Raw genomic sequence first — 27375 nt, 5'->3', positions numbered from 1 at the left:
GTATTGCCATTTTTTAATTACTGACCAGCAGCAATTATTTTTATTTGGATGATTTGATGTGCTGGGTGTTAAATCAACCCTTAAATCATAGCACCAAGTCAGTGTGAACCAGTGCAGATGTGATCAGTAATAATGTCATAGAATTCATTTAAATGATTTTGTTTTAATTGCTTATTTAGTTATTTTGAATTTAAGACCACAAGAGCAGTTAAACCATGACCTTCATAACACGGAGAAAAAAACATCTTGGAGGTTTGGTGCAAAGATCTGCAGGACTAAAAACACACAGTAAGTCCACAGTGTTTCTGACACAGGGACAAATGTGGGAGGTTTAGTTTTTTTTCTTCATTTTCTTGGCTGCTGTATAGGATAACTACCACATCCACCTCCTTTCTTTCAGCCTTGTTTTGCACCTTTATTAGGTAACAACCGCATTCCAGACATTGAAGCAGCATCCTCGATAACTTCATGAAAGTACTTAGAGACGCCTTTTCTTGATTGACTTTCCACCCGGCACATCCTGTCTCCCTTCAGAAGCAGCTTTCCTCTTCCTCATCCCTACGGCGCAGAGTCATGATCACAGCCTTCCTTGGAGGATAGTCCGGATACCTGCTGAAGCACTTGTTTTGCCAACTGTGTGTGTGTGTGTGTGTGTGTGTGTGTGTGTGTGTGTGTGTGTGTGTGTGTGTGTGTGTGTGTGTGTGTGTGTGTGTGTGTTTGTGTGTGTGTGTGTGTGTGTGTGTGTGTGTGTGTGTGTGTGTGTGTGTGTGTGTGTGTGTGTGTGTGTGTGTGTGTGTGTGTGTGTGTGTGTGCGCGTGCATCACAGAGAGCTGCTGGTTCAAGGAAGAGCTGCTGGTCATATGGAGCTCAAAGGAAAAGTTCACAGCAGTGAACTATGCAGCTGTGTGTCCTGCTTCCTGTTGTGTCTCGGTGCTGCTGCACCTGGACCGTGTTTGCTGAAACACTTTCTGCCTTCAGATGCTCTGTCCCTCCCTTTGTCTGAATGTCTTTGGAGTTTCTTTGATATCAATATCTGCAGAAAGTACAGCTGCACACATCTTGAAGACTACAGAAGGACACTCAGAGAGCAAATACCTGCACCAAGGGTCAGTAGGTAATGTGGTCTCTATTTGCGTTGTCCTTTCTTTGATCCTTATCACTGAAATTTGAGTGTAATCACTGACTTTTGATTCTGATCACTGAACTTTCTTGATAACTGAACTTTAATCCTGATCACTAACCTTTCACCCAAACTATATACCTTTGATTCTGATTGCTGAACTTTATCTTGATGACTGAACTTTGATCCTAAACACCAACCTTTGATACAAATCACAGACTTTTAATCCTAATCACTGACCTTTGATCATAATCACTGATCTTTGATTCTGACAACTGAAATTTAACCTGATAACTGAACTTTAATTGTGATCACTGACCTTTGACCCTAACTCCAGACCTTTGATACTGATGTGTACACTTTATCGTGATAACTGAACTTTGAACCTAAACACTGACCTTTGATCCTAATCACAGACTTTTCATTCTGATCACTAACCTTTGATCATCAGTGACCTTTGATTCTGATAACTGAAATTTATCCTGATTGCTGAATTTTATCTTGATAACTCATTGCTACGCTGATGACACTCAGCTGTACATACTGATAACTGCTGGTAATCTTGTACACATAAAGTCCTTTGAGGATTGCCTTGCATCAGTGAAAACCTAGATGTCCAACCTACATCACACTGACACAGTGAGGAACCTTGGGGTGATTTTTGATCCCACATTGTCCTTTGTGGTAATAAAACACTTCAAACACCTTCACATTTAAGACAGACTGTTAATATACTTTATTCCTTAAGGTAGGTACAGTTTACAGTTCCTTAGACAGTCATGTTGTGTCTTCATGAAAGCTACAGTACTTCTGTGCTTGAACTCTGGACTCCAAACAGCAGAGAGAAAAAGCCAGACGGGGAAAGACTGTGTAAAGTGCAAGATCGCTCCGGAGTGAGCAGTGTACATCCTACAGATGAAACCTGGAACACATCTCTTCACCTTCTGCAAGCCTACAACCGTTAAGACTCACACACGTGTACAGCTCAGAATATAAGCAGGACTTAATGAGGACACAAAAACTGTAAGTTAGATTTGTTGTGTAAAAGTGGACATTGTTATTGCTGGATCAGACATAGAATTAAGGCCTTTTTGGAAAGTCATTTCTGTTGTTGTTCTCATTTTGTCCTCATGAAATGGACACCAAAAGTTAAAATAAGTTACCCTGAAAAACATTTTTGCCATTTTTCCAATTTCCTCTCATTTTTTAAATTCCATGAAGTATAACAAAATGAAAATAGAGAGGAAACTGGAAAAATTTCAGTATGGGTGTGGCTGTGGGTGTAGTACAATATGTTGTTTTATTACATAGCTTCAATAACTTTACACACTTGTCCGAAGACCTCATCAGGTGCTGGCTCAGAGTCAATCTAGGATGACAGATGCAACACCGCATATAAAAATGTGTCTCAGATGGCAGCAGAGATTAGTTTTAAAATGTATATTTTTTTAATTTGCCCCAAATACATACCTTCCTGACAATCGCACGGCTTTCGTAGAAGGCAATGACCGGTTCGGTTGCTTTGTAATACAAGTCCAGGCGCTTCTTAATGGTTTCCTCATTGTCGTCGCTACGACCGCTGGTCTCTCCACGCTTCAAAAGCCTCTTGACCATCGTATCAGATTTGGCGTCGATGTACAGCAGAAGGCAGGGTTTGCCAATCTGTGGCAAAAAGATGGTTTGATGCCTTAGGGATTAGCCACCTTTCAGCTCTTTGGTTTTCAGGGCCAAAATATTTTACTGAGTCCTACCTTCTTTTCAAACTCCTCACCCTGCTTCACCTCACGGGGGTAGCCGTCAATGACGTAACCCTTGGAGACATCAGCTTTGGCGATCATTGCATCCTTAATCATGTCTAAGACTGTATCCTGAAAGAAACACAAATTTTTTAACATATACATCTATATAAATTAAATGTTTATTTAATTTGAAAGTATTTTAGTTAATTTAAAAAAAATCCATGTTTATGTTTTAGTATTGTACAAATGGGATAAAACTCCATACATCTTAAATTCCTGTTGTGTTTCCACGGTAATATCTTCAAAACAATACAATAAAGTGTATCGTATCGTATCGTACCGTGAAATGCAAAGAGCAATTTCAGTCAGACTTGGTGGATAAATTCAGTGGTCCCTCCTCTCGCGACAAAGGTTATGTCGGAGTCATAGCTCAAAGGTCAAGATCAAATCAGAGGTCATCGGCCAAAATACATTAATGAGTAGGAGTGCAACTATATGTTGTGTAATGTATTGTGCCAATTGTATCGGGGGGGGTATTGAGATGTATTATGTGTTTGTTTTGTTTTTTTATGAATATCGTGATACTACGAAATGCCATCTACTGCATCTTCTTCTTTGTCTTTCGGCTGTTCCCGTTAGGGGTCGCCACAGCAGATCAATCGTTTCCATCTCACCCTGTCCTCTGTATCTTCCTCTGTCACACCAACCACCTGCATGTCCTCTCTCAGCACATCCATGAACCTCCTCTTTGGTCTCCCTCTTCTCCTCCTGCCTGGTGGCTCCATCCTCAGCATCCTTCTCCCTATATACACTGGGTCCCTCCTCTGCACATGTCCAAACCATCTCAATCTCGCCTCTCTGACTTTGTCTCCAAACCGTACAACCTGAGCTGTTCCTCTGATATGTTCATTCCTAATCTTGTCCATTCTTGTCACTCCCAAAGAGAATCTCAACATCTTCAGCTCTGCCTCCTGTCTTTTTGTTAGTGCCACTGCCTCTAAACCATACAACATAGCTGGTCTCACTACTGTTTTGTAAACTTTCCCCTTCACTCTTGCTGATATTCTTCGGTCACAAATCACTCCTGCCACCTTTCTCCACCCACTCCACCCTGCCTGCACTCTCTTCTTCACCTCTCTACCACACTCTCCATTACTTTGAACAATTAACCCCAAATATTTAAACTCATCTACTGCATGCATGGAAGAAATAACAATCTCTTGCAGAAGAACCATAAATGATACAAATTGCAAAGAGATAACATCAAGGATTAAAATTTATACTTGAGAATAATTTGTTTCTTTCATGTTAAACATTCATTGCAGATTACGTTTTAGATTATTTGTGTGAATAGTGAAGTAATTATGATACGTATCAAATCACAATAGGTGTATCGTGATAAGTATCATACTGCGGAGCGAATGTAGCACCTATTAATGAGATATCTCAGAATGTAGATGTCAAAAACACGGTTTGTGACATTCAGTAGGCTTCCTCTCTCCTGGGGAAAATAAAGGTATTAGACCTCTCACATCAGTGATATCCTGCGATGATGTCAAGCGAAAGCTAAAATATTAGCTGGCAACAGGGAGGCAGCTCAGTCATCTGGATGCCTTGGTCTGCATGTAATGTGTATAATTTGCGTAGAGGAGAGAGGTTATATTGCTTTCTCACCAGGGGCACAAGCTCTCCCTTTTGCATGATCTCCTGCAAATGTTTGCCCCTGTCAGAACCAGAGGACACCTCAGCACGAAGCAGGTCCCCGGATGACAGGTGGGTGTAGCCGTATTTTGCTACAATTCTTTCACACTGGGTGCCTTTTCCAGAACCAGGCCCACCTGAAAAAAAGGGAACACAGGTTATTATCTTATATATTATCTTTCTGTTCTTTAATAAAAATAAAACAGCACCATTATGTTAAGGTTAGGGTTAATTAATGTAACTTTAGGGTCAAGTTAGAGTTGAGGTTGGGTGAGGTCATAATTCAAGTTAGAGGTTTGGTTTAGAATAACTGCTTGAGGTTTCTTCCTCATTATCCTAAAAAAAATTTCTTTAATCTCTTTCATATAAACCACATAGTATGCATCATATTTTAAAATCAGTTAGTCTTGACTGTGCCGAATACAAGGTGTGTAGAGGTGTTGGTGTCAATCTCTTTGGTTACATACTGTTGTATGCATGTACATCGTCTATGAGAGGATGCATAATTTTTCCAAAAATAGTTACAAATGAACCTCAAAATAAATTTATATTGTCCATCAACCACTGACAGTTGACACACCATGGTGTAGTGAGTACACACTCAACATTGATGAGCTTTACTTTTATTGTTGATTACAATATACAAAAAATAAAATAAAATAAAAAATGTCCTCTTAATTAAATCGTTTGTCATAAATTGAACTGACTGTATATTGAAAAACCTGTTTCTCAACACTATTTTGTGTAATGCGCCCCCCCCCCTTTTCGAAACTGGTGCCAATGACGGCTGTAACTACTGCATATACCAAGTTTGTTCAAGATTGACAAAAGATGGATCAAAGAGTTACTGCAATGCTTCAAAACGCCCTGATTTGCAAAGGCTATATGCCCAACCATTGGGCAGATAAGTCATACATTGAACATTACATGCACAACCGTTGGCCAGATAAATATAATGTCTTATCTGATTCGTCCAACCGTGATTGTGTATTTGACACGTTTTGTGCACCTAAACTACGTTTTTACACCACTTTTTAAGGCTCTATTATGGCATATGTTTGACACATTTAACAGCATCATGTTTAATTACTGCGAAAACACCGCAATGGATCAAAACAGACAAACTTCATAAGCATTTTGAATGGAAGCCTGCTAAAGACGAGAAACAGTTTTTGAACAAAATGCTGCTTGATGGCTGTAAGATGGTGTTAGTTTGACACTGTTCCCTGGGTGTGATGAGCCAAACAGAACTGCTTTAGATCACAGCCCCTCCGCGGGGTGCGAAAAATATCCACATTTTTTTCCCTCCCGCGTTGAAACCGGAAGTGATCTTACAGGAGCGCTCATTGGTCAGTTGTGGTTGAGCATGCTCGCATATTTACTTTATTGAACCAACGGTTGGGCGTATAGCCACTCCGATTTGCAAATCGGGATGAAACAGGAGGGAACAGTGCTCTATAGAGTAGGAGTCTTGTAAATCACTTCAAGTGTGTTTAAGAGTTTCAAAAATAGCATTTTTAGAAGTACAAAATTTATGAGAAACATATTAGATTTATACCAAAATAAGCTGTTACGTAGCGTTTTCCGCCATTTTGTCATCATCTTTGTTCAAGCAAGCAGCCAGCTGACATCACACTGCCTTTGTCTACTCTGACAGGCTGTCGCCTGTTACACTTATTTTTATTTTGATAATACTTTTTAAATGATTATAAAATTCAAGAACAAACATTGAATTTTCAGTTTCAAAATTTATTTGTTCAATCTTTTTTTATTTTCGGATTACAAAACTTTTAGCCTGGATTTAGCTCCATACTTACTAGCATCCCCTAGCAATCCCCGGGTGGTGGCCAGCAGGGGTGGTGGCCAAGTGGTTAATGCGCTTGGTTTCAGTTCAGAAGATTCTGGGTTCAAATCCCACTCCTGCCACATTCCTCCATGTAATGTGGAGTCGCGTCAGGAAGGGCATCCAGCGTAAAACTTGTGCCAATTCAACATGCCTATGCCTACATAAATCCACCTTGGATTTGCTGTGGCAACCCCGAGTGCAAACAAGGGAGCAGCCGAAGGGACTTACTTACTTACTAGCATCGTAACTCAGGGAAGCCTCCATGTAATCTATGATGTTGCTACCAAATGTAGTTCATGGCCACCTGTTTGCTTGAATTGCTTCCCTTCAGGGGAATTATTCATTGTTTCCAGACAGCGAAAATTTTGATCATATTGGCATATTATGAATCCCTTATTTAAAGCTAAGGAGTAAAATTTAAGTGGTGCCAAAGAAAATTCTTTTATGACTTCAATCTTAAAAAACCCAGTGGTGGTACAGCTTTAAATGGAAAGGAGCTGCTGTTGGCCACGCCCCCCTGAAGGATGCTTCAGTGAAGCGAGACTGACACAAGCTGATTCGGGGCTATATTATGCTGATAATGAGGAGTTTATACATCCACAGACATAGAGAGGGAGAGACTTTGAGGATATTTAGCATATAACTGTAAAAGGTCAATAAAAATGGTTTTTCACAATATGACCCTTCTAAAAGAAAAACATCCATCAAACTGGTTGTTGTAAAGTGTTGCTGCTCACAGATGAGGCAAAATTCACACTCAGTGTACTCACCCACAACAAAGATGATCTTTGCATCTTTAATTTTATCTGAAATGAGCAAAACAGGTAATAAGTCCATATGCCGTTCATCCTGTAACAAAGCTTCATTGTAAATCACCAACAAATGACTTTGGTTACAAACCGTCTGGAGACCCAAATGTGGGTGAAAGACACTCAGCAGCATGAGTGCTACACATATTTCCCATTTCTTTGTTGCAGAGCAGCAACACTAGCTTTGGTTTGTGCTAATTCACTCAAACACTGTCTCCATGGCAACGACTGTCACACAATAACTTGAAAGTTCAAAATGACACACTTGAGTAAAAAAGGTAAAGGAATCACAACATTTCAATACTGACATTCTAACGTCTGATGTAACCCACAAGGAATGTAGGTTCATGAATATCATAAGCACTAATCTCAATTAGCGCTATGCTTGCTTTAGTTTGTAATGTTCAATAAAATGGTGTTTCCATGGCAACCAGTCACCTAGCAATGCTCTGTTTAATATATATTACACACACACACACACACACACACACACAGTATTCCCAATTCTCAAAACAGACCAGCAGAGGGCAGCAGAGTCCAACAGAACAAACTCCTCAGCCGTTTATAATAAAAAGAAAATACAAATATAGCAGAGTAACAAAGATATACAAAAGAACCATGAAAATATAATAAATCAATAATAGATGAAACATACCTGCCATTATGTTGCCTTACTGATATTTTTCTTTTACTGAAAGATAGAAAAGGACATTGATAAAAATTAATTAGTACATCACACGTATGTATTTATTTATTTATAGCATTTTTTAAAGTAAACTGACATTTAAAATTGTGAAAAATAAATATTAATTGTAAGGGTTTGGGTTAAATTAAGAGTATTTGTTTTTCCTCACCACATATGAATATCTAAAGACAGTTGCAAACCTGGTTTTGTTGTTAAACGTTTATTTAAGGTTGGCTGGGAAATACTGTATTTGGTCAGGTGTGTAACTCAATATAATACATTCAAATAATGTATTCATTTGAATATTAGACAACAACAACAAAAAGCTGCAGAACATACTGTGACTTCAACACTTTTTTATAATTCAAATGCTCACAATAAATATCATAATTTGTAATGGTTATACAATAATTATTAGTGTTCTCATGTAAGTATAGTAAGAATATATGGTCAAATTTGCCTTTTGTAGACTTTGTAGTGTTGCAAAGAAAAGATTATGTTTAGAGTAAATGTGTTTATTGTACATCTGAGATAAGAAGTGTAAAAACAGAAGGTTGAGCAATTAAAAATACATTTGGGAAGATGTTGCAATAATAAAATGAAATGATGTTTCGCACTCAGTAGCTGATAGGCAATTGTTTATTTGCTGTGGCCAATTCTGCACCATTTTGTAATGAGATTTGTGCTGAAGAACCAGTCGGTAGGCCCAAACTATACTGCAGAAGGTCAGGTATTCAAGCACTCACTGGTCACTTGTATTCTCCCTGATATGACCCTGAAAAAATAAGTCAAGGTTGGCGCCCTCTGAATCTACATGAGAGGTTTGTGTGTTCAACTTACCTCCAAAATATCTTGAAAATGTGATGTTTTGGTGTTGAGTAATAACACAGACAATGCCACAGACCTGCAAACAAAGCAGAACAAAGGAGGAGGGAGGAGTTGAAGGCCTAGAGTATGAGGTACATACACATTTTGCATTACACTACATAAAAAAGCACCAAACATTCTAGTTTTATTTTTACCCAAGGCCAAAATATGGCCATCAGGTATTGCGAAGGCTTTTCATCTGTTCGTCCGTCTGTCTGTGCTCAGCAGTGATGCCGGTTACTCTAATCTGACCACTTTTTTTAGTAACGAGTAATCTAACGCGTTAATCTTTCCAAGTCAGTAATCAGATTAAAGTTACTTCTCCATGTCACTGTGCGTTACTATTATTTTTCATTGTGGGTCGATAGCAGCATTAAACTTGGTCTGTGGGCAGGAGGTCGGGGTTCGACTGAACCGCCCACTTTAAGTGAGCTGTGAGCTTTTGATCCGCGGTTTTTTTTGCAGCTGCTCGACTCGTCCTCACCTCTTAAAGGGCGGTGATCAGCACACCTGCACTGAGCTTTACGAAGACATTTTTTATACTTTTTTCCTCCTTTATTTAGAATTCTGAGCTGAGCTGCAACGTATCTGGTCGTTAAAAACAGCTGATCCTCCACGACGCGTCAACAACTAACACTATTTTCCACTCAAATGCACCTAAACTCTCTTTCTGAGGACCACATGATGTGAAAACACAATAAAACTTTCTTACCTGTAAATCTGGTCATGTTTTCTGCATAAATAAATGTTATCCATTCTTTGTGCTCAAACGCCAAAGCAGGGGCGAATCCAGATGGAATGGGGGCGTGGGGCAGGGATGTGCCCCCCACAACACCCCTAGATTAAAGGTCCAGTTTTGAAGCCGTTTTTTACTACAACTACTAATATTGCTTAAAATAATAATAATTTCGACAAGTAAAATGTTTAGAGAGAATTTAAATGTTAGAAAAATGTTAGAATTTAATAGTTACATTTATAAACAATGTAGGTTAGAAATTGCAAGTTTTACTGTTACAGTGCTGTCAACAGTTAAATATGAGGTCAAGAAAGAGGTCTTTATTTTACTTTTTATAAAACAAGTATTTATTTTCATTGAAGTCAAGAAAGGGTGACTATAGTGAGTTTTGGCAAAACAGGTATCATTGTCATGTTGACGTGGGTTGTTGTCGACAGCTGGGAAAGTAACTAAAAAAGTAACTAGTAATCTAACTTAGTTACTTTTACAATTGAGTAATCAGTAAAGTAACTAAGTTACTTTTTCAAGGAGTAATCAGTAATCAGTAATTGGATTACTTTTTCAAAGTAACTGTGGCAACACTGGTGCTCAGCATAAGTCCAGTCCTGTTACTGCCAGTGTTGAAACTCACAGAGAACATTCTTGGTACGCAGACCTTGGACAAGTTCACAGATGTCTAACCTTGATGTATTTTAAGCAGTTTAAAAAGTTGCATTCTGTTTTAATCTGATCCATTTAGTTTTTGAGCGACGTGGGTGACAGCCAATCAGAGTAGAGCTACACTGCAATGTCATTCGCTGGTCTCTTCAAAACCGCTTTGTTTTGTGTGTTTGTCATATATTATGTAAAAGCTAGCGAGAGATAAGCACTTCTAAAACTGAAAACGCTGTTTTTGGAACTTAGTAACACCTCTGATGTTATTTATAAGACATTTTACAGAGGTTAGCATGGTGACATCACATCCTAGTTTAGCTATTTGCTAACCGCTTCGTTTTGGGTAGTTTATGTAAAGGCTGGCAAGAAATAAACACCTCTAAAACTGAAAATGCTGTTCTTGTAACCTGATAATGCCTCTGGAGTCATTTACAAGACATTTTGTGGATGTTAGCTTGCACACTAACTTTCGCTAACTTAACGCTAACTTTTCTATTTATCTCATTATTCATATATGCAAATGCACAGATGGTGATCTATAAATATTCTTTGATTTGCACAACATGAATAAATGATGATTTGATTTGAGCATGTACAAATTATACATAAGAAAATAGGATATTAATAATTAAAAAACTGCAAATTATAAAGAACATAAAGCTTACACAGCCTAGGGTATTTTAGCATTGAGTTATATTTAGATTTACAAAAATTGTAAAAGATTCTCCAGTGAAAAAATAAAAATGGGTAAAAACAAATCAAAATTCTTGAAGGAGCCACTTTAGTATTCATCATCTTTATGAGCTTTTTTGTTTTTGTGCCAACAAGCTGTCATTGCAGTAACTGTGTTGTAGTTGTAGTTCAAGAAGTTGCACTGAATGCCAATCAGATTTCTTTTGGTGGGGGGCGGGGGGCAGGTGCTGCTGCGGATCCTCCTATAGTCCGCCCATGCAAACACTGCAAAGAATGTGTCAGGAACAAAGCCTTCAAGGCTGTCGTGTTTGCAGTGTGATAAAACGTCCGCATTGTACTCAGACAGGTTTTACTTGCACCATGCAGCAGCAGTGAAATGCTGTTTATCATATCGCCATCAATTCTCTCTCAATAAATTGCGTAAAAAAATTAGAAAACAGACAGCCTGTGAGGTCTTGGTGGTTCTTCTCACTTTCAGATGAACAAACAGCACATCTTTCTCTATCTGCACAAAAATCAACGCTGCAGTAGATTAATTTGATGCTGCCAAAACAAAATTTTAACAAAGACCATAGAATGACAGAAGTGACATTAAAACACAACAACAAGCTGTGTTTCTGCTTTATGCTGGACTGAAAGGCCAGACGAATGAGAAAGGACGCTGCTGCGGACGTGTAAATAGTTTTGAGGTCAAGCAGTTGCTTGCATGTGTCACGAGGTGTGCGTTCAGTGTTAAACGTGTTTGAGAGAAGTGGCTTTAAATAGCTTTACAGTTTGCCCCGACAAGCAGAGGAGCAGCAACGAAATTCTGCATGTGGTGCCCGACCATGTGGTCAGTGATGACCAAACTGCATATATGCACAAAGGTCCTTTGTGGTAGATGATGTCTGGCCTTTGATCCCTTTGTGACATTTTGAAGCCTTTCATGTTACTGATCCTGAAAGTTACTGATTTTATTAGCACGTTTAGCTTGGATTAAATGTGCTATCTATTTGAAAACACAGGTATAAATTTTTAGGAGAAGAACTATACTGCTCGACTGAAGATTAAAGTACAAATGAGTTAAAGTATGCTACTGATGTTACAAGTTTAGGGAATAAAGTTACAGTAACAATCGCCATGAAACCCTGAAAAAGAAACTATTTCAAAACAAAACTGATGTTATCAGGCTGACAAACCTACATGCTTTTCCTCATCAATATAAGTATGTAAATAACTGGAGACTTTACAGTAGATTTCCTGTAACTGCCAAATCACAACTTGTAGAAATCCTGACACAGTTGGAATTTATGACACTTTGTGACACAATTCGTAACATTAAAGAAGAGATCGAAATAAACCACATTTTGCCACGTTTGTAGGATTTGGGAAACTCCAAGAAGATGCCCTGTTAAACACACAGAGTGAATAGATTGTTGAGTCCATTCCTTCCGGTTTCTTTTATCCTCAAGTGACCAAGCTATTTTAGCGACTAATATGATTGAGTGGGGTTATTTATGACACCCAATGACTTTATATTGGAATACTTCTATATAAATGATTGTTTTAGGTGAGATTAGTTTGGATTATATTAGATTAGATTAGATTAGATTAGACTAGATTGGATACAACTTTACTGATCCCTTGGGAAGACTCCCTCAAGGAAATTGAGGTTCCAGCAGCAATGTATAGCAGCACACAAGATAAAAAGCACACACAGTATTAAAAAAGGAAAGTAAAAAGAACAACAGTTTGCAAATATAAATACACAATATAAATACCAGACATACTGATCAGTACTGGTTTACTGGCTACTACTGTTCCTCTCATTCCCAGCCTCTGTCTTCCTGTTGCTCCTCCTTCCCCTGAGTGAGGAGTTGTACAGTCTGATGGCCTGAGGGACAAAGGAGTTTTTCAACCTGTTAAGCCTTGGTCCCACCAAATAATGAAGGCTGCACTTGGGAAGGAGGGTTCTTCATATTTATTTCACTCTCTCATATATTTGTCCATCATCCTTTTCATCCTCACTCTGGGCATCAAGAATCAGTCTTGATGCTTGTGCAGCTGTAAATCTTGCTATTCTAGGTCTGTTGGCCATGCTTCCTTGCAAAACAGTAAAATATAATGACTAGAGTTGGCAAATTACAACACCATCTGAAGCTATCATGTCAAAAATCTCACAGATTTTCCCAGGGTCATAAGTGACCCAGCACAAGTTTGGATTATACACAGATCAGCCAATCCTTGCAAAATTCTATGAGCAAATGCATGATAAATAGATTGACAAATTCATGGTAGGAGGCTTTTTTCCGATTAGAATTAGTGAAATGGTGCACAAAAATATAGGAGTATGTCTAGTGATCACAAATGACCCCACTTGGTCGCTTGAGGGTTAAACAATAACTGCTATGTGTCTTTCCTCGGTCACATCAGTTCAGCTCATTTTAGCTTCCAATTAAGTTCCCTGTGCTGATATCTGAAGGTGTCTTCAAAGGACTCATCCATCATAACTGACAATATGACTGATCAGGTTTTTAATGCAGATATTTTTGTTACTATTTGAAACACAGTGATGTGCCAGAAGAGGCAGGAAAAGAAAAACACACGCGTACACACACACAAAAACATAGATTTGATATGAATATGAAATTCCTTTTGGATAATTGTTTTCTTCCTTCTGTTACAATTCAGCTGAATATAAATCTATTCTGTCAAACCTTTATGGCTTTATACTCGAAGTAATAACTAAAATATGGAGAAGAAAATGTGTTTGTTTTGACGGATTACCCCTGTCAAGCTTGTTTTCAAAGTACCAGTTTATTGGAAAACCAGAATAAAAAGATCTTTCTGTAAAGCAAGAAACGTCTGTGTGTGGGTATGTGGCTCGCATATCGCTCTATTTGTCACATCGACTTCAGCTTTCAGATATGGCTTGCACATTCACCCAATTGAGATATCCCATAATCCCTTGCGCGCCAGAGAGTAGCTGCGGTCTAAACAACATAGAGAATCCACATGACAATAATTGCAACTGAACATTATACTACCAAAATATACATTTTTTATGCTTTTTATCACGTTAATAAGAGAAAACTTGCTAAAACAATTATTCCAAATAATCCGTGTCTTCTACATTTAATCTGCGTGGATTTTAATAAACGCAAACCGGATTTCAGACATTTTACATATATTATTCTGGAACAAAGAGGACAAACAGTGTTGTAAAGGACAATAAGCAGGACGTTAAAGAACAAACTTCACTTTCCACCAGACCGACACAAACAGGAAATGATCGCAACTCACAGCAACTCCCATTGAAAATAACAGAGCAAAAACCTGAGCTTCTGGCATGTTTACATAAAACAAATGCAATAAGAGCATTGATAAACTCAGCGAATATATTCACGACAGTTTTAGGCACAATATACAAAGAGTTTTATGTTGCGATGTTAATGCTGTTGTCCGTGTGCAGCGGTTAAAGTGCAGCATGATCAGAGTGTCTCAATGTTACTGACATCTCGCAGAGCGGCGACCTCTCTGACGTTTTGTGAGATTTTGCGGGATTTGAAACCTCAATAGGGTGAATGGCATGATGATGTGCATCCTTTATTATGAAAATTTGGGGCATTAATTTTCAAAACCTTTATTTTAACATAGTATATTAGTACTTCCAAGATGGTGCCCTCCGTGGCATCTCCGTCCTGCAAAACCTCAGTTTGTATACAGATTTCCATCAAAATTTGTTTCCATGTTCCCTTTATTTCATCATGTAAAACTGCTAACTTAAAAAAAAAATATATATATATATATATACGTATATAGGCATTATTTTGACACGAAACTCGCTCCACTCAAAAAGGTGATCCTGTTGTTCAAAACAAGTGCACCCTTTCTTCTTCTTCTATGGCGTTTAATGGTAGTCAGAATCCTTATTGTTGCTGCCACCTTCTGGATCAGTCTATTATAGCAGTACTAAATCCTCTTGATGAGTCACACTTCACCCTCTCGCTTGACCTTATGGCTAAAATACTTCCTACAGAAACTTCTTTCAGGCCTTACAGTTGATTTCCTTCCTTCAGTTTTTAGTATTTAATAGAAAAAAAACAATCAAAAATGATGAGATATAGTTTCTAAAATAAAATATTTTGATGGAAAATTATAGCACTGTGCTTAAATACTGTACAGGTATATTAATTGGTTACAATTTTTATTATTTATATTACTGTTGGCATTTGAAAGTGCTGCATTCTGGTGATGGCATTTCATAACCCTTTATTGAGAATTCAATTGGTCTGGTGGTGGTATTTGGCATTATTTATATGGTATTGATCTGGTGGTGTTTTTTTTTTTTCTTCATTTAATAATTTTTTTAGCTCCCAATTTTCTATAGGAATACAAACTTCCTACGGGCACTGCAACAGCAAATCACAAGTCGGCCTAAGGCACTTCACAAGGGTAAGGTCTAACCTCACACACACACACACACACACGCACCCCACCCAAAGTGTCGAGGGATCACTGAATTACATCCTTATGCTAAATAGTAAGTCCCTTCTGCTGCTCCCTTGTTTCCATTGAGGGTCGCCACAGCAGATCCAAGGTGGAGCTACATATTGATTTGGCACAGGTTTTATGCCAGATGCCCTTCCTGACGCAACTCCACATCACATGGAAAACCACTTGGCAACCACCCCTACACACCGTTATGCTAAATATGAATGAAATTGAAGTGTGCAGATTTTTTTCCTTAGCAATATCTTGCTGTGACCTTGAAATTGACCCCAAGGTCACTGTAATCAACTGGTGTTGGGGAATCATCCAAGTACACCCTTATGCCAAATATGAATGAAATTGGTCAACAGGTTCTTGAGATATCACACTAACAAGGGTGGCAATGACAGTATCTTTAATATCTCACTGTGACCTTGAAATTGACCCCAAGGTCACCGTAATCGAGTGGTGTTGGGGAATCATCGAAGTACACCGTTATGCTAAATATGAATGAAATTGGTCAACTGGTTCTTGAGATATCGAACTAACAAGGGTGGCAATAACAATATCTTGAATATCTCGCTGTGACTGTGAAATTGGCCCCAAAGGTCACTGTAATCAACTGGTGTTGGGGAATCATCCAAGTACACCCTTATGCCAAATATGAATGAAACTGGTCAACAGGTTCTTGAGATATCGCGCTAACAAGGGTGGCAATGACAGTATCTTTAATATCTCACTGTGACCTTGAAATTGACCCCAAGGTCACCATAATCGAGTGGTGTTGGGGAATCATCGAAGTACATCCTTATGCTAAATATGAATGAAATTGGTCAAGTGGTTCTTGAGATATCGAACTAACAAGGGTGGCAATGACAATATCTTGAATATCTCGCTGTGACTGTGAAATTGGCCCCAAAGGTCACCGTAATCAACTGGTGTTGGGGAATCATCCAAGTACACCCTTATGCCAAATATGAATGAAATTGGTCAACATGTTCTTGAGATATCGCGCTAACAAGGGTGGCAATGACAGTATCTTTAATATCTCACTGTGACCTTGAAATTGACCCCAAGGTCACCATAATCGAGTGGTGTTGGGGAATCATCGAAGTACATCCTTATGCTAAATATGAATGAAATTGGTCAAGTGGTTCTTGAGATATCGAACTAACAAGGGTGGCAATGACAATATCTTGAATATCTCGCTGTGACTGTGAAATTGGCCCCAAAGGTCACCGTAATCAACTGGTGTTGGGGAATCATACAAGTACACCCTTATGCCAAATATGAATGAAATTGGTCAACAGGTTCTTGAGATATCGCGCTAACAAGGGTGGCAATGACAGTATCTTTAATATCTCACTGTGACCTTGAAATTGACCCCAAGGTCACCATAATCGAGTGGTGTTGGGGAATCATCGAAGTACATCCTTATGCTAATATGAATGAAATTGGTCAAGTGGTTCTTGAGATATCGAACTAACAAGGGTGGCAATGACAATATCTTGAATATCTCGCTGTGACTGTGAAATTGGCCCCAAAGGTCACCGTAATCAACTGGTGTTGGGGAATCATCCAAGTACACCCTTATGCCAAATATGAATGAAATTGGCCAACAGGTTCTTGAGATATCGCGCTAACAAGGGTGGCAATGACAGTATCTTTAATATCTCACTGTGACCTTGAAATTGACCCCAAGGTCACCATAATCAAGTGGTGTTGGGGAATCATCGAAGTACATCCTTATGCTAAATATGAATGAAATTGGTCAAGTGGTTCTTGAGATATCGAACTAACAAGGGTGGCAATGACAATATCTTGAATATCTCGCTGTGACTGTGAAATTGGCCCCAAAGGTCACCGTAATCAACTGGTGTTGGGGAATCATCCAAGTACACCCTTATGCCAAATATGAATGAAATTGGCCAACAGGTTCTTGAGATATCGTGCTAACAAGGGTGGCAATGACAATATCTTGAATATCTCGCTGTGACTGTGAAATTGGCCCCAAAGGTCACCGTAATCAACTGGTGTTGGGAATCATCCAAGTACACCGTTATGCCAAATATGAATGAAATTGGTCAACTGGTTCTTGAGATATCGCGCTAACAAGGGTGGCAATGACAGTATCTTTAATATCTCACTGTGACCTTGAAATTGACCCCAAGGTCACCATAATCGAGTGGTGTTGGGGAATCATCGAAGTACATCCTTATGCTAAATATGAATGAAATTGGTCAAGTGGTTCTTGAGATATCGAACTAACAAGGGTGGCAATGACAATATCTTGAATATCTCGCTGTGACTGTGAAATTGGCCCCAAAGGTCACCGTAATCAACTGGTGTTGGGAATCATCCAAGTACACCGTTATGCCAAATATGAATGAAATTGGTCAACTGGTTCTTGAGATATCGCGCTAACAAGGGTGGCAATGACAGTATCTTTAATATCTCACTGTGACCTTGAAATTGACCCCAAGGTCACCATAATCGAGTGGTGTTGGGGAATCATCGAAGTACATCCTTATGCTAAATATGAATGAAATTGGTCAAGTGGTTCTTGAGATATCGAACTAACAAGGGTGGCAATGACAATATCTTGAATATCTCGCTGTGACTGTGAAATTGGCCCCAAAGGTCACCGTAATCAACTGGTGTTGGGGAATCATCCAAGTACACCCTTATGCCAAATATGAATGAAATTGGCCAACAGGTTCTTGAGATATCGCGCTAACAAGGGTGGCAATGACAGTATCTTTAATATCTCACTGTGACCTTGAAATTGACCCCAAGGTCACCATAATCGAGTGGTGTTGGGGAATCATCGAAGTACATCCTTATGCTAAATATGAATGAAATTGGTCAAGTGGTTCTTGAGATATCGAACTAACAAGGGTGGCAATGACAATATCTTGAATATCTCGCTGTGACTGTGAAATTGGCCCCAAAGGTCACCGTAATCAACTGGTGTTGGGAATCATCCAAGTACACCGTTATGCCAAATATGAATGAAATTGGTCAACTGGTTCTTGAGATATCGCGCTAACAAGGGTGGCAATGACAGTATCTTTAATATCTCACTGTGACTGTGAAATTGGCCCCAAAGGTCACTGTAATCAACTGGTGTTGGGGAATCATCCAAGGATATCGCGCTAAGAAGCGAAAATGGGTGGAGGGGCAGACATGCCGATTGCTATATTCCCCCGTATTTCATACCAGGGGGATAAAAATGAACCACAACATCGATCTGGGGATCAAAATGCATATGTGTGCTAAATTTGGTACAAATAGACAATTATGCCTAGTATTTTTGTGCACTACTGCAGTATCATTACCACGGTGTCGATGGTGTGCCACCCCTTGGTAGTACTGGTGATAACAGCTATCAACTATACGAAACAAGTAGGAAATGACAAGCGTTGCTTTTTCCATTTTAAGTCATTTCATCTTTACACCTTTAAAGCACGGATAGACGGCACCCAAATAATTTTGAATGCTGCATTTAGACATCTTAATGTCCATTTTCATGCTCACTCATCATTCTGAATACATATTAGGCTGTTCTTTAATAACCACAAGATTACTTACAAGCCCTCCCCTCCTTCACTCTCATACACACACACACACACACACACACACACACACACACACACACACACACACACACACACACACACACACACACACGTGGGTTGTGAAGTTATGTGATTAATTACACGTCTCAGATGTGTCTAATGTGATTTGTGAGGAGGTGCAAAGGGCTAATTGCTCAGGTTACATGTTGGATCTGCGCTGGAGTTAAATGTCTTGGTGTGGTCAACGCACAGAAAATGATGAACATTAATTAAAGAGAGCTCATTTGTTTTTTTTTTATACAATAACAATGCTTCTGTGCGAGAAATTAGAAATATTTCATGCACTCCCTGATGTAATGGGGATACGATACATGTGAGAAGGCGTCTTGCGATTATACAACTGTGCTAACGACACTGCAACACTTGCACTAATACTTCTTTAAAGGGATGTTATTGTGCAAAAAACATGTCTATTTAATTAATTATATTTAATCATGTTTTATCCTCAAAGCCTTTTGAGTAAACATGGTTGGAATTTCATGTTAACATTCTCAAAGATCAGTGCGATTCTGTGCTTGTGCATGTTGGAGCTACTCTACACAGTCAGTTTGTAACTAGTGCGACGTAAGTCACAGAAGTCAAAATTTGATCTTCTGCCTGACCTGTGAGACTGAGTTGATTTGATGTCTGCGTGACACATCCACACGTTGCAGATCAGTGAGAGGGGGCGTGGCCAGCTTTCTATTTAAAGTAGCAGGCACAAAAATGGGCCATTTATTATTAATATTTGTATCATTAACTTTATAATAAACTTTCTCGTATGATTTGTGCAACAATCAAGCAGTCTACTAGTGAGGGGGTGTGGCAAGCAACAGCTTTTTTACTTTCAAAAAACTTCTTGTGGTGTGCTCTTCTTATTTTCAAAATTATTTTTTGACTATAACTGTCCATATATAGCCATTATGACTTTAGTGCAATTTCATCATAGTTAATATCATGTAATTTCATATCAGAAAATGTTTGTACATCATATTGATGTTAACTGGGAGCAGTGTATGGAAAGGTTACCCAAAAGGGAGAGACAATGAAAACAGCTATCAGATGAAATCTCATAAATTTAATTTCTAAAGCAATGTTATTATGTACAACATTGAGATATTAATTTTCTGAGACAGAATATGGAAAACAAAATCTGAAATCAAAATTTTGCGCAACTTTGAGATGATTTTCTAAGGCAAGTTCAGAACAAAAATTAAAGCCAAAAAAAAAAAAAAATTTAAGGTATTGAATTCCTAAATCAAACTTATTAGCCGCTATCTCGAGTTGTTGACTTATTTTTAAAATTTCTATTAAATCTAAATTGTGACTTTTTACAGTCAGATTTATAAGAAAATAACTCAAATTCACAGCTTCCCAAATCAGAACGATGACATTTACAGTCCCAAATTTGAACTTTTTTTTTTTTTAGATATTTTTATTAATTAGGTTTAAATTTAATAATTTTTTTCACTCACTCATCTTCAACCGCTTACTCCAATTAAGGGTCATGGGGGGTTGGATCCCAGCAGTCATAGGGCGTGAGGCAGGGTACAAGATGCCAGTCTGTCACAACAGGGTTCAGAATTAATTTTTTAAAAGAATTTAATTTTGTTTTTAATTGACATTACAAAAAGGTCAACAATTTGAATTTGAATTTCATTAATATGGAATTCAAAGTCTTCAAATTCAAAGTTTCATCCAAGTCATAAATTTTATGGTCAAAGTTGTTCATTTTATCACAATTTTGACTTCAAACCTTTGTTAAATTGATATAAAACATTAATAAATCAAATTTTTATGTCAGAATTACTTGATTCTGACATAAAAATTGTTCAGGTACACGTGGAGTTTTTCAACATACCACATTTCATGTCGGACGAAATGGCGACTCCACTCAGTCACATTTATGTTCTGTAAAAGGGGCTTTAGATACACAAAAATGTTTTTACTTTTACTCACCTCAGTGTCTATGCACCACTCTTGATACAAATTTTCTGATCTGTCTTATGGCCAGTGGTGTCTTACAGTATGTAAGCTTGCTGTAATTTGCTGTGGCCACTTTAAACAGAAGGAAAGAGTTCGATTCGTCCTTTTATCGACTTGCGGCTGTTTGCTCACTGGCGCATGCCATTCTGTTCAAACAAATGTGATAATGAAGCACAAATGAATAATGATGAATTGAGTTCAAAAAGCTGAAATAAGCCATTCCACTTTCAGCAAATAAACACTGTATAGCAGAGTGTGAATACTCCTGACTTGTTTGATTCTCACCATCATTACCCCCACCCAGTACTGGTGGTGTCCCTTCTTGGGTGTCTAGTTTCATATTGACGGCCATGAACCTTGAGGAATACCTAAAGGTCATGGCTGGATGGGGGCTGAGTCAGCACTGAGCCTGTTTGGGAATCCCATCCTGACCTATTATGGTGCCTCCTTCAGGGAGTCATGTAGGATAGGGCAAGATATTTAAAGGGGTCATATTGTACTTATTTCAAAAAGCTAATATTAGCCACCAGGTTTAATACAAGCAGCGGTGGTCCAGACCCACAAGATGTAGGCTTTAGAAATGAAAAATAAAACAAAAAACTGGCAAACAGGCTCATTTCAAGCTCCATGTAACTTCAACCACACCTGCTCCTAATTTCCATCATGCATTCATGATGATGCATCTTGCCCAGCAGATGGTAGTGTTCAGCAGGTGGCAGACAGGTCTATGGGATATAAAACAAACATAACAAAGTTCATTTTTGGATTGATTGTTTGCATCAACCCCAACCAACATCTAATCTGTTTATTCTTCATAGATACACTTTTAATTTGTTGAGTTGCAAGAAGACAGCATTTATTATTTTCGAGATATCGTGTTAAAAAGCCGAACAGGGTGGACTCATTTATTTATCTATGCGTTCACTCACTGCATTTTATAGGGCACATGCCTGAAACCTAGAACAAACATTTTAAATTTTGTAGCAACAAATATCCCATAGCAACTAAGCTGACTTACACACTGCAATCAAGACTTTAGGAATGGAGTGTATCTTTCCCTTCAGACAACCAGTATCTCTCTAGTCTTGATATCATCCAATGCTTTTTCCAATTCTTTTTAAAGCTACTTATTAAAAGAGAGCCTGCATTCAAACACAAATGTCTATTGGAACCATTGATGATGCCATCATGCTCTAAAATCAAATAGTGAAGAGCAAATTGGCTGAGAGTTCCAACGTTATCATTGGGACCGAGTTGTCGCACAGGCAGGATGGGGAACTTCCCACTAGTCCTAGAGTCCACTAGTCCTAGTCCTAGTATTAAGGAGAGCATGTTGAAGTCTGTTTTTACAATGATGGTTGGCTATATGTTGCATTAAAGTAGGTTAAGTAATGTTACAAAAGTGTGACAAAAACAATTTATTATGGTGAATTACCATTATTTGCTGGTTTTCAATTCAATTGATTTATATTCAATTCAGCAAGTACAATTAAAGGTGATTAATGATGTATGTCAACAGAATATGTATTATTTTTGCAAACTGAATAAAATTGGATCTGGTTTGTTAGCTATTTGAAAGTATTACATTGATTTGATAAATTTTAAATCAGTTTTGGGTTGTAATATACACCATCAAATAATATAAAGAGGTTAGGACTAATGGACCCTCCCTGGCAAGATAATGTTGGAGGAGAAAAACATTTTTGAACTTTGATGAAATAAGATTCCATCACCAAGTGCCACATGACTTAAACAACTTCAGCGTTTAGTTTTTGTTGAAGCGTTTGTCAAGCGTCAGTCTCCACAGTGCCGTCCGCTGGTCACAATCAAAAAGACAAAGACATGCATTTTACCAGTCTGCTGTGTCTGATTCCTGTGGAGGAGGACTCAGACTGTGGGCGAGTCCATGATCTCACCATCTCTCTCCCAAAGGAGGCTCATGAAGGCCCAGGACACCTCCCCTTAATGTTACATCATTTCCACAGAATGTCAAATAACCACTGCAGGTTCATAAGACGCAGAAAAACCTTTCTGATGATACTTAAAATATAATTTGTCATGGGCACACATTACAGGCTTCCCAAACGATCAAGCCTACAGCATCTGATCTTTAACCCAATATATCACAAAATTACTTCAGCACGAATATATGGTATGACATTTGTGTACATTTGGCGAACTTTGGCATTGTTGTGCTGAACCTTGCAGTTCCTTGAATGGCCACTTGAAGCTTGCTCCAAAAGTGACTCATTGCCCATATTAAAATCTCCAACTCTACAGCAGAAATAAATGTTTACAGCCTGGCACCAAAGAAAAATAGTTTTGGACATTTTAGCTAATTTCCCCATTCATCATGAGTTTTGACTATCTTAAAACATAAAGCTACAAGTAATTAGGGGCGGGCTCGCTTTGAGTGGCAGCTAGTGGGCGTGGTCAGATCCAGGCAGTCAGCCCGCTAGCAGAGGTTGCTAGCTGCTGTGGACTTTATGACAAATATCTGAGATGATATGGCATGCTAAGCAGCTAACTGTACTAACAGACCATCTGGAAGTCTGTGCTAGAGTGTTTCCTTTGAGTGAAACTTTAACACTATTTAATTTGTACGTGAGCACTGTTAGCACTAACAAGTGGATATCAAGAGCTTGATGATGTTACCGCCAACGTTACTCCACAGTTACTGAGGCAATATTCCATTCATCATTTTTTAATACTTGCACCAAAGCCATCAGTGCTTGAAAAATACGCATTAATAAAACAACCAAACTAAGATTAGCCTGTTAGCATTAGCAAGTTTATTAACAAGGCAATGGGGAGGACTATTGCGCACGGGCACTGGGCGTGACGTGGGCTTTGTCTTGTTCAGGTCATATCGATCACCTCTTTACCCATTTACAAGTGGGTGAAGTTTCAAATGTTGCCAACATGGCAACATTTGAAACAAAAACCTGTAGGTCACATTAACCAGTATCCAGTTGATGGTTTTGGTCAGCCGTCCTTCGTTAGCCGCTCTCTACTAGAGGTGGGCAGATCAATCCTAATATCGATACCAATGCTGGTATTGATATTGAACGATCCTCGTGTAAAAGATCGATACTCAAGCTTTTTTCTCTCCCGCACGCACCGACTGCTGCACACGCAGATTCATCAAAGTCTGCTCTGTGACTGTAAGAGCAGCGCTGTGCTGTGTCACACAACACGGAGCAGCGCACCCTTGTATTGTGGTTTGTCAGCCCTCTACCTCAGGAGATTTTGTTTTAAGTTGTGTTGAGTGATATTTTTTTAAACAAAAATGTTGATTGTGATAATAACGTATTTTGTTATCACATACAATGTTTGGTGAAATTCTATCCTAGGACTTTTGGATCCTTTGGATCTATGAAGCTTAAATATGAAAAAGTATCGGTATCGATATCGGCGATACTGGGCCTGTATTTACTTGGTATTGGATCAATACCAAAATTCCCAGTATCGCCCACCTTTACGCTCAACCACAGACGTTGTGGGAGTGTCACATATAGTCCAGACTGGTTTAGTGGGTGTGTCTCACAGAGCGAGCTGTAATTCTGTCACGGAAGTCTAAATCAAGCCATAGATGTCGCTTATATAAGTGAGTTTGTGGATGATTTACGCATAATCGGCACCTTTCACACAGCCTAAAGTGAAACGTCAAGTTTAGAAATACTAGAAGTCTCATTTGCTCTGAAATATCATGATGTTGCACCATCTCTGCATCCTGCCCTCATGAATTAATCTTGTCCACCATTTTCTTTTATATATATATATATATATATACACACACACACACACACATGTAGCTGAACCAAATAAAGGCTTAGTGCATCTGCAGCTGTCACTGGATCGCATGTCGATCATTCTCCAGCTAAATCAAGATGCAACAGGAGGGAAAAGATAGTAGCAGTGAGCATGTGATGTGTTCAGCCCAACTAAATTCTCCTGGAGTTACTGCTGGTTACTGTGGTGCTCTGAACATAAGAACATTGTCCCTTTAAGGGGAACCTTTGACGTCACTAAATGCCTGTGAAAGGATGGAGAGGGATCATATCGCTCTCTGCTCTGGCTCTTGTTTTTGTGAATGTAAAATGTTCCTGTTTGTGGCTTTTTCGGTTTGCACACTTTCAACGTGTGCAACATGTTCACAGCATCTAGGGAGTGAGCATAAAAAGCAGGATGTGAATGCAATTTGTGTGAAAATGGAAAGCAAAAAAAAAAAAAAAGCAAGTGTGGATATGTGGATATGTCACCAGAGACGACGAAGAATTCGATTCTGTGGCGTGTCCTCAGTATGCAAACATGCCTGACTGTTAAGCCTGTCAAACACAGCACTCATCATGTTATGTCATTCCATCATTCCATCCATCCATCCGTCCGTCTGATCTTCCCACATCGCTCGTCCCTGCTCCTCCTCTCTGGAGTCTTCGTCCTCTGTACTGACCTCTCTTTGCCGGTGTGGTTCTAGATCCTGGTGCGAGGGGCTGCCGTCCCTAGATCCCTTGTGTGTGTGTGTGTGTGTCTGCACAGTTCCTGCTGCACGGCAGCCCTCCCTCCCCCATTCTGTGCCTTTTTATAGCTCCTGCTCAAGCTGCTCATTCTGCAGTGCATCCTGGGTAAAACCAAAACAGAGGCGAGAGGGAGGAGGAAGCAGGAGCGGGCCGTTTGAAAAGTTCAGTGGTACATAGGTCATAAGGTCAACATGGCTGAATAAGTCTCTGCAGTTTATTTTTAAAGGGGTCATATTATTGCAAATCTGTTTGATCAGTTTTGTTCAGAGAAGCATGCAACGATACCAAAGGATCCTCCAAACACATCTAGTACCACAGTAGGGAAGGTGATGGTCTAGTGGTTAAGCGTTGGGTTTCAGACCAAAGGATGCTCAGTTCAAACTTGTCTGGCCGGACAATCACCATGGACCCTTGACTAAGGTCCTTAATACCCAAGTTGAGTCCAGTGTGTAGTGAGCGCCCTGACATCGGTGTGCAAGTGTGTCTGTGTGAATACGAGACATCATTGTAAAGCCCTTTGAGCTTCTGATATACATCCCCAATTCCAATGAAGTTGGGACATTGTGTAAAATGTAAATAAAAACAGAAGACAGTGATTTGCAAATCCTCTTCAACCTATATTCAATTAAATACACCACAAAGACAAGATATTTAATGTTCAAACTGACAGACTTTGTTTTTGTGCAAATATTTGCTCATTTTGAAATGGATGCCTGCAACACATTTAAAAAAAGTTGGGACAGGGCAACAAAAGACTGGGAAAGTTGATTCTCAAAGAACACCTAATTGGAAACAGGTCATGTCATGATTGGGTATAAAAGGAGCATCCCCAAAGGGTTCAGCCACTTTGTGAACAACTGCGTGAAAAAAAATAGTCCAACAGTTTAAGAACAATGTTACTCAATGTTCAATTGCAAGAAATTTATGGATTCCATCATCTACAGTCCATAATATATTCAGAAGATTTATGGAATCTGGAGAATTTTCTACACTTAAGTGACAAGGCTGAAAACCAACATTGAATGCTCGTGACCTTCGATCCTTCAGGTGGCACTGCATTAAGAACCAACATCATTGTGTAAAGGATCTTAACACTTCAGAAAACCACTGTCAGTTAACACAGTTTGTCGCTACATCTCCAAGTGCAAGTTAAAACTCTACCATGCAAAGTAAAAGCCATACATCAACAAACTCCAGAAACACTGCCGCCTTCTCTGGGCCCAAGCTCATTTGAAATGGACTGACGCAAAGTGGAAAAGTGTGCTGTGGTCTGATGAGTCCACATTTCAAATTGTTTTTGGAAATCATGGACATCGTGTCCTCCGGACAAAAGAGGAAAAACACCATCCAGATTGTTACCAGCACAAAGTTCAAAAGCCAGCATCTGTGATGGTATGGGGGTGTGTTAGTGCCCATGTCATGGGCAACAACTTACACATCTGTGATGGCACCATCAGTGCTGAAAGGTACATCCAGATTTTGGAGCAACACATGTTGCCATCCAAGCAATGTCTTTTTCAGGGACGTCCCTGCTTATTTCAGCAATGCCAAGCCACATTCTGCACGTTACAACAGCATGGCTTCGTAGTAAAAGAGTGCGGGTACTAGACTGGCCTGCCTGCAGTCCAGACCTGTCGCCCATTGAAAATGTGTGGCACATTATGAAGCACAAAATACGACAACGGAGACCCCGGACTGTTGAAGTGAAGTCGTACATCAAGAAAGAATGGGAAAGAATTCCACCTACAAAGCTTCAACAATTAGCGTCTTCAGTTCCCAAACGCTTATTGAGTGTTGTTAGAAGGAAAGGTGATGTAACACAGTGGTAAACATACCACTGTCCCAGCTTTTTGAAATGTGTTGCAGGCATCCATTTCAAAATGAGCAAATATTTGCAAAAAAAAACAATAAAGTTTATCAGTTTGAACATTA

At 39.0% G+C, this 27375-nt stretch overlaps 1 protein-coding gene across 1 annotated transcript; it reads right to left on the bottom strand.

The window, feature by feature from the left end:
* Window positions 1–2418: 2418 nt before the first annotated feature.
* ak1 (adenylate kinase 1) lies at window positions 2419–25497 on the bottom strand. The gene is made up of 7 exons (XM_034192592.1): window positions 25377–25497; window positions 7871–7906; window positions 7177–7212; window positions 4534–4697; window positions 2872–2988; window positions 2591–2782; window positions 2419–2489 (listed from the first exon to the last, which is right to left on the bottom strand). Exons 2-7 carry the CDS (start codon window positions 7875–7877, stop codon window positions 2424–2426), a joined length of 582 nt encoding a protein of 193 aa, XP_034048483.1. The 5' UTR covers window positions 7878–7906; window positions 25377–25497; the 3' UTR covers window positions 2419–2423.
* Window positions 25498–27375: the final 1878 nt, after the last annotated feature.

This window comes from Thalassophryne amazonica, chromosome 17 (genome assembly GCF_902500255.1).
Source record: "Thalassophryne amazonica chromosome 17, fThaAma1.1, whole genome shotgun sequence".
NCBI lineage: Eukaryota > Metazoa > Chordata > Actinopteri > Batrachoidiformes > Batrachoididae > Thalassophryne > Thalassophryne amazonica.
This window is presented reverse-complemented; position numbering and strand designations above follow the sequence as displayed.

Coding starts and splice junctions, on each gene's coding strand:
- ak1 (XM_034192592.1), bottom strand. Junction 2,989..4,533: donor AGGGAGAGCTTGTGCCCCTG/GTGAGAAAGCAA, acceptor TGTTTCTTTCAG/GATACAGTCTTAGACATGAT. Junction 2,490..2,590: donor GCCGTGCGATTGTCAGGAAG/GTATGTATTTGG, acceptor CTGTCATCCTAG/ATTGACTCTGAGCCAGCACC.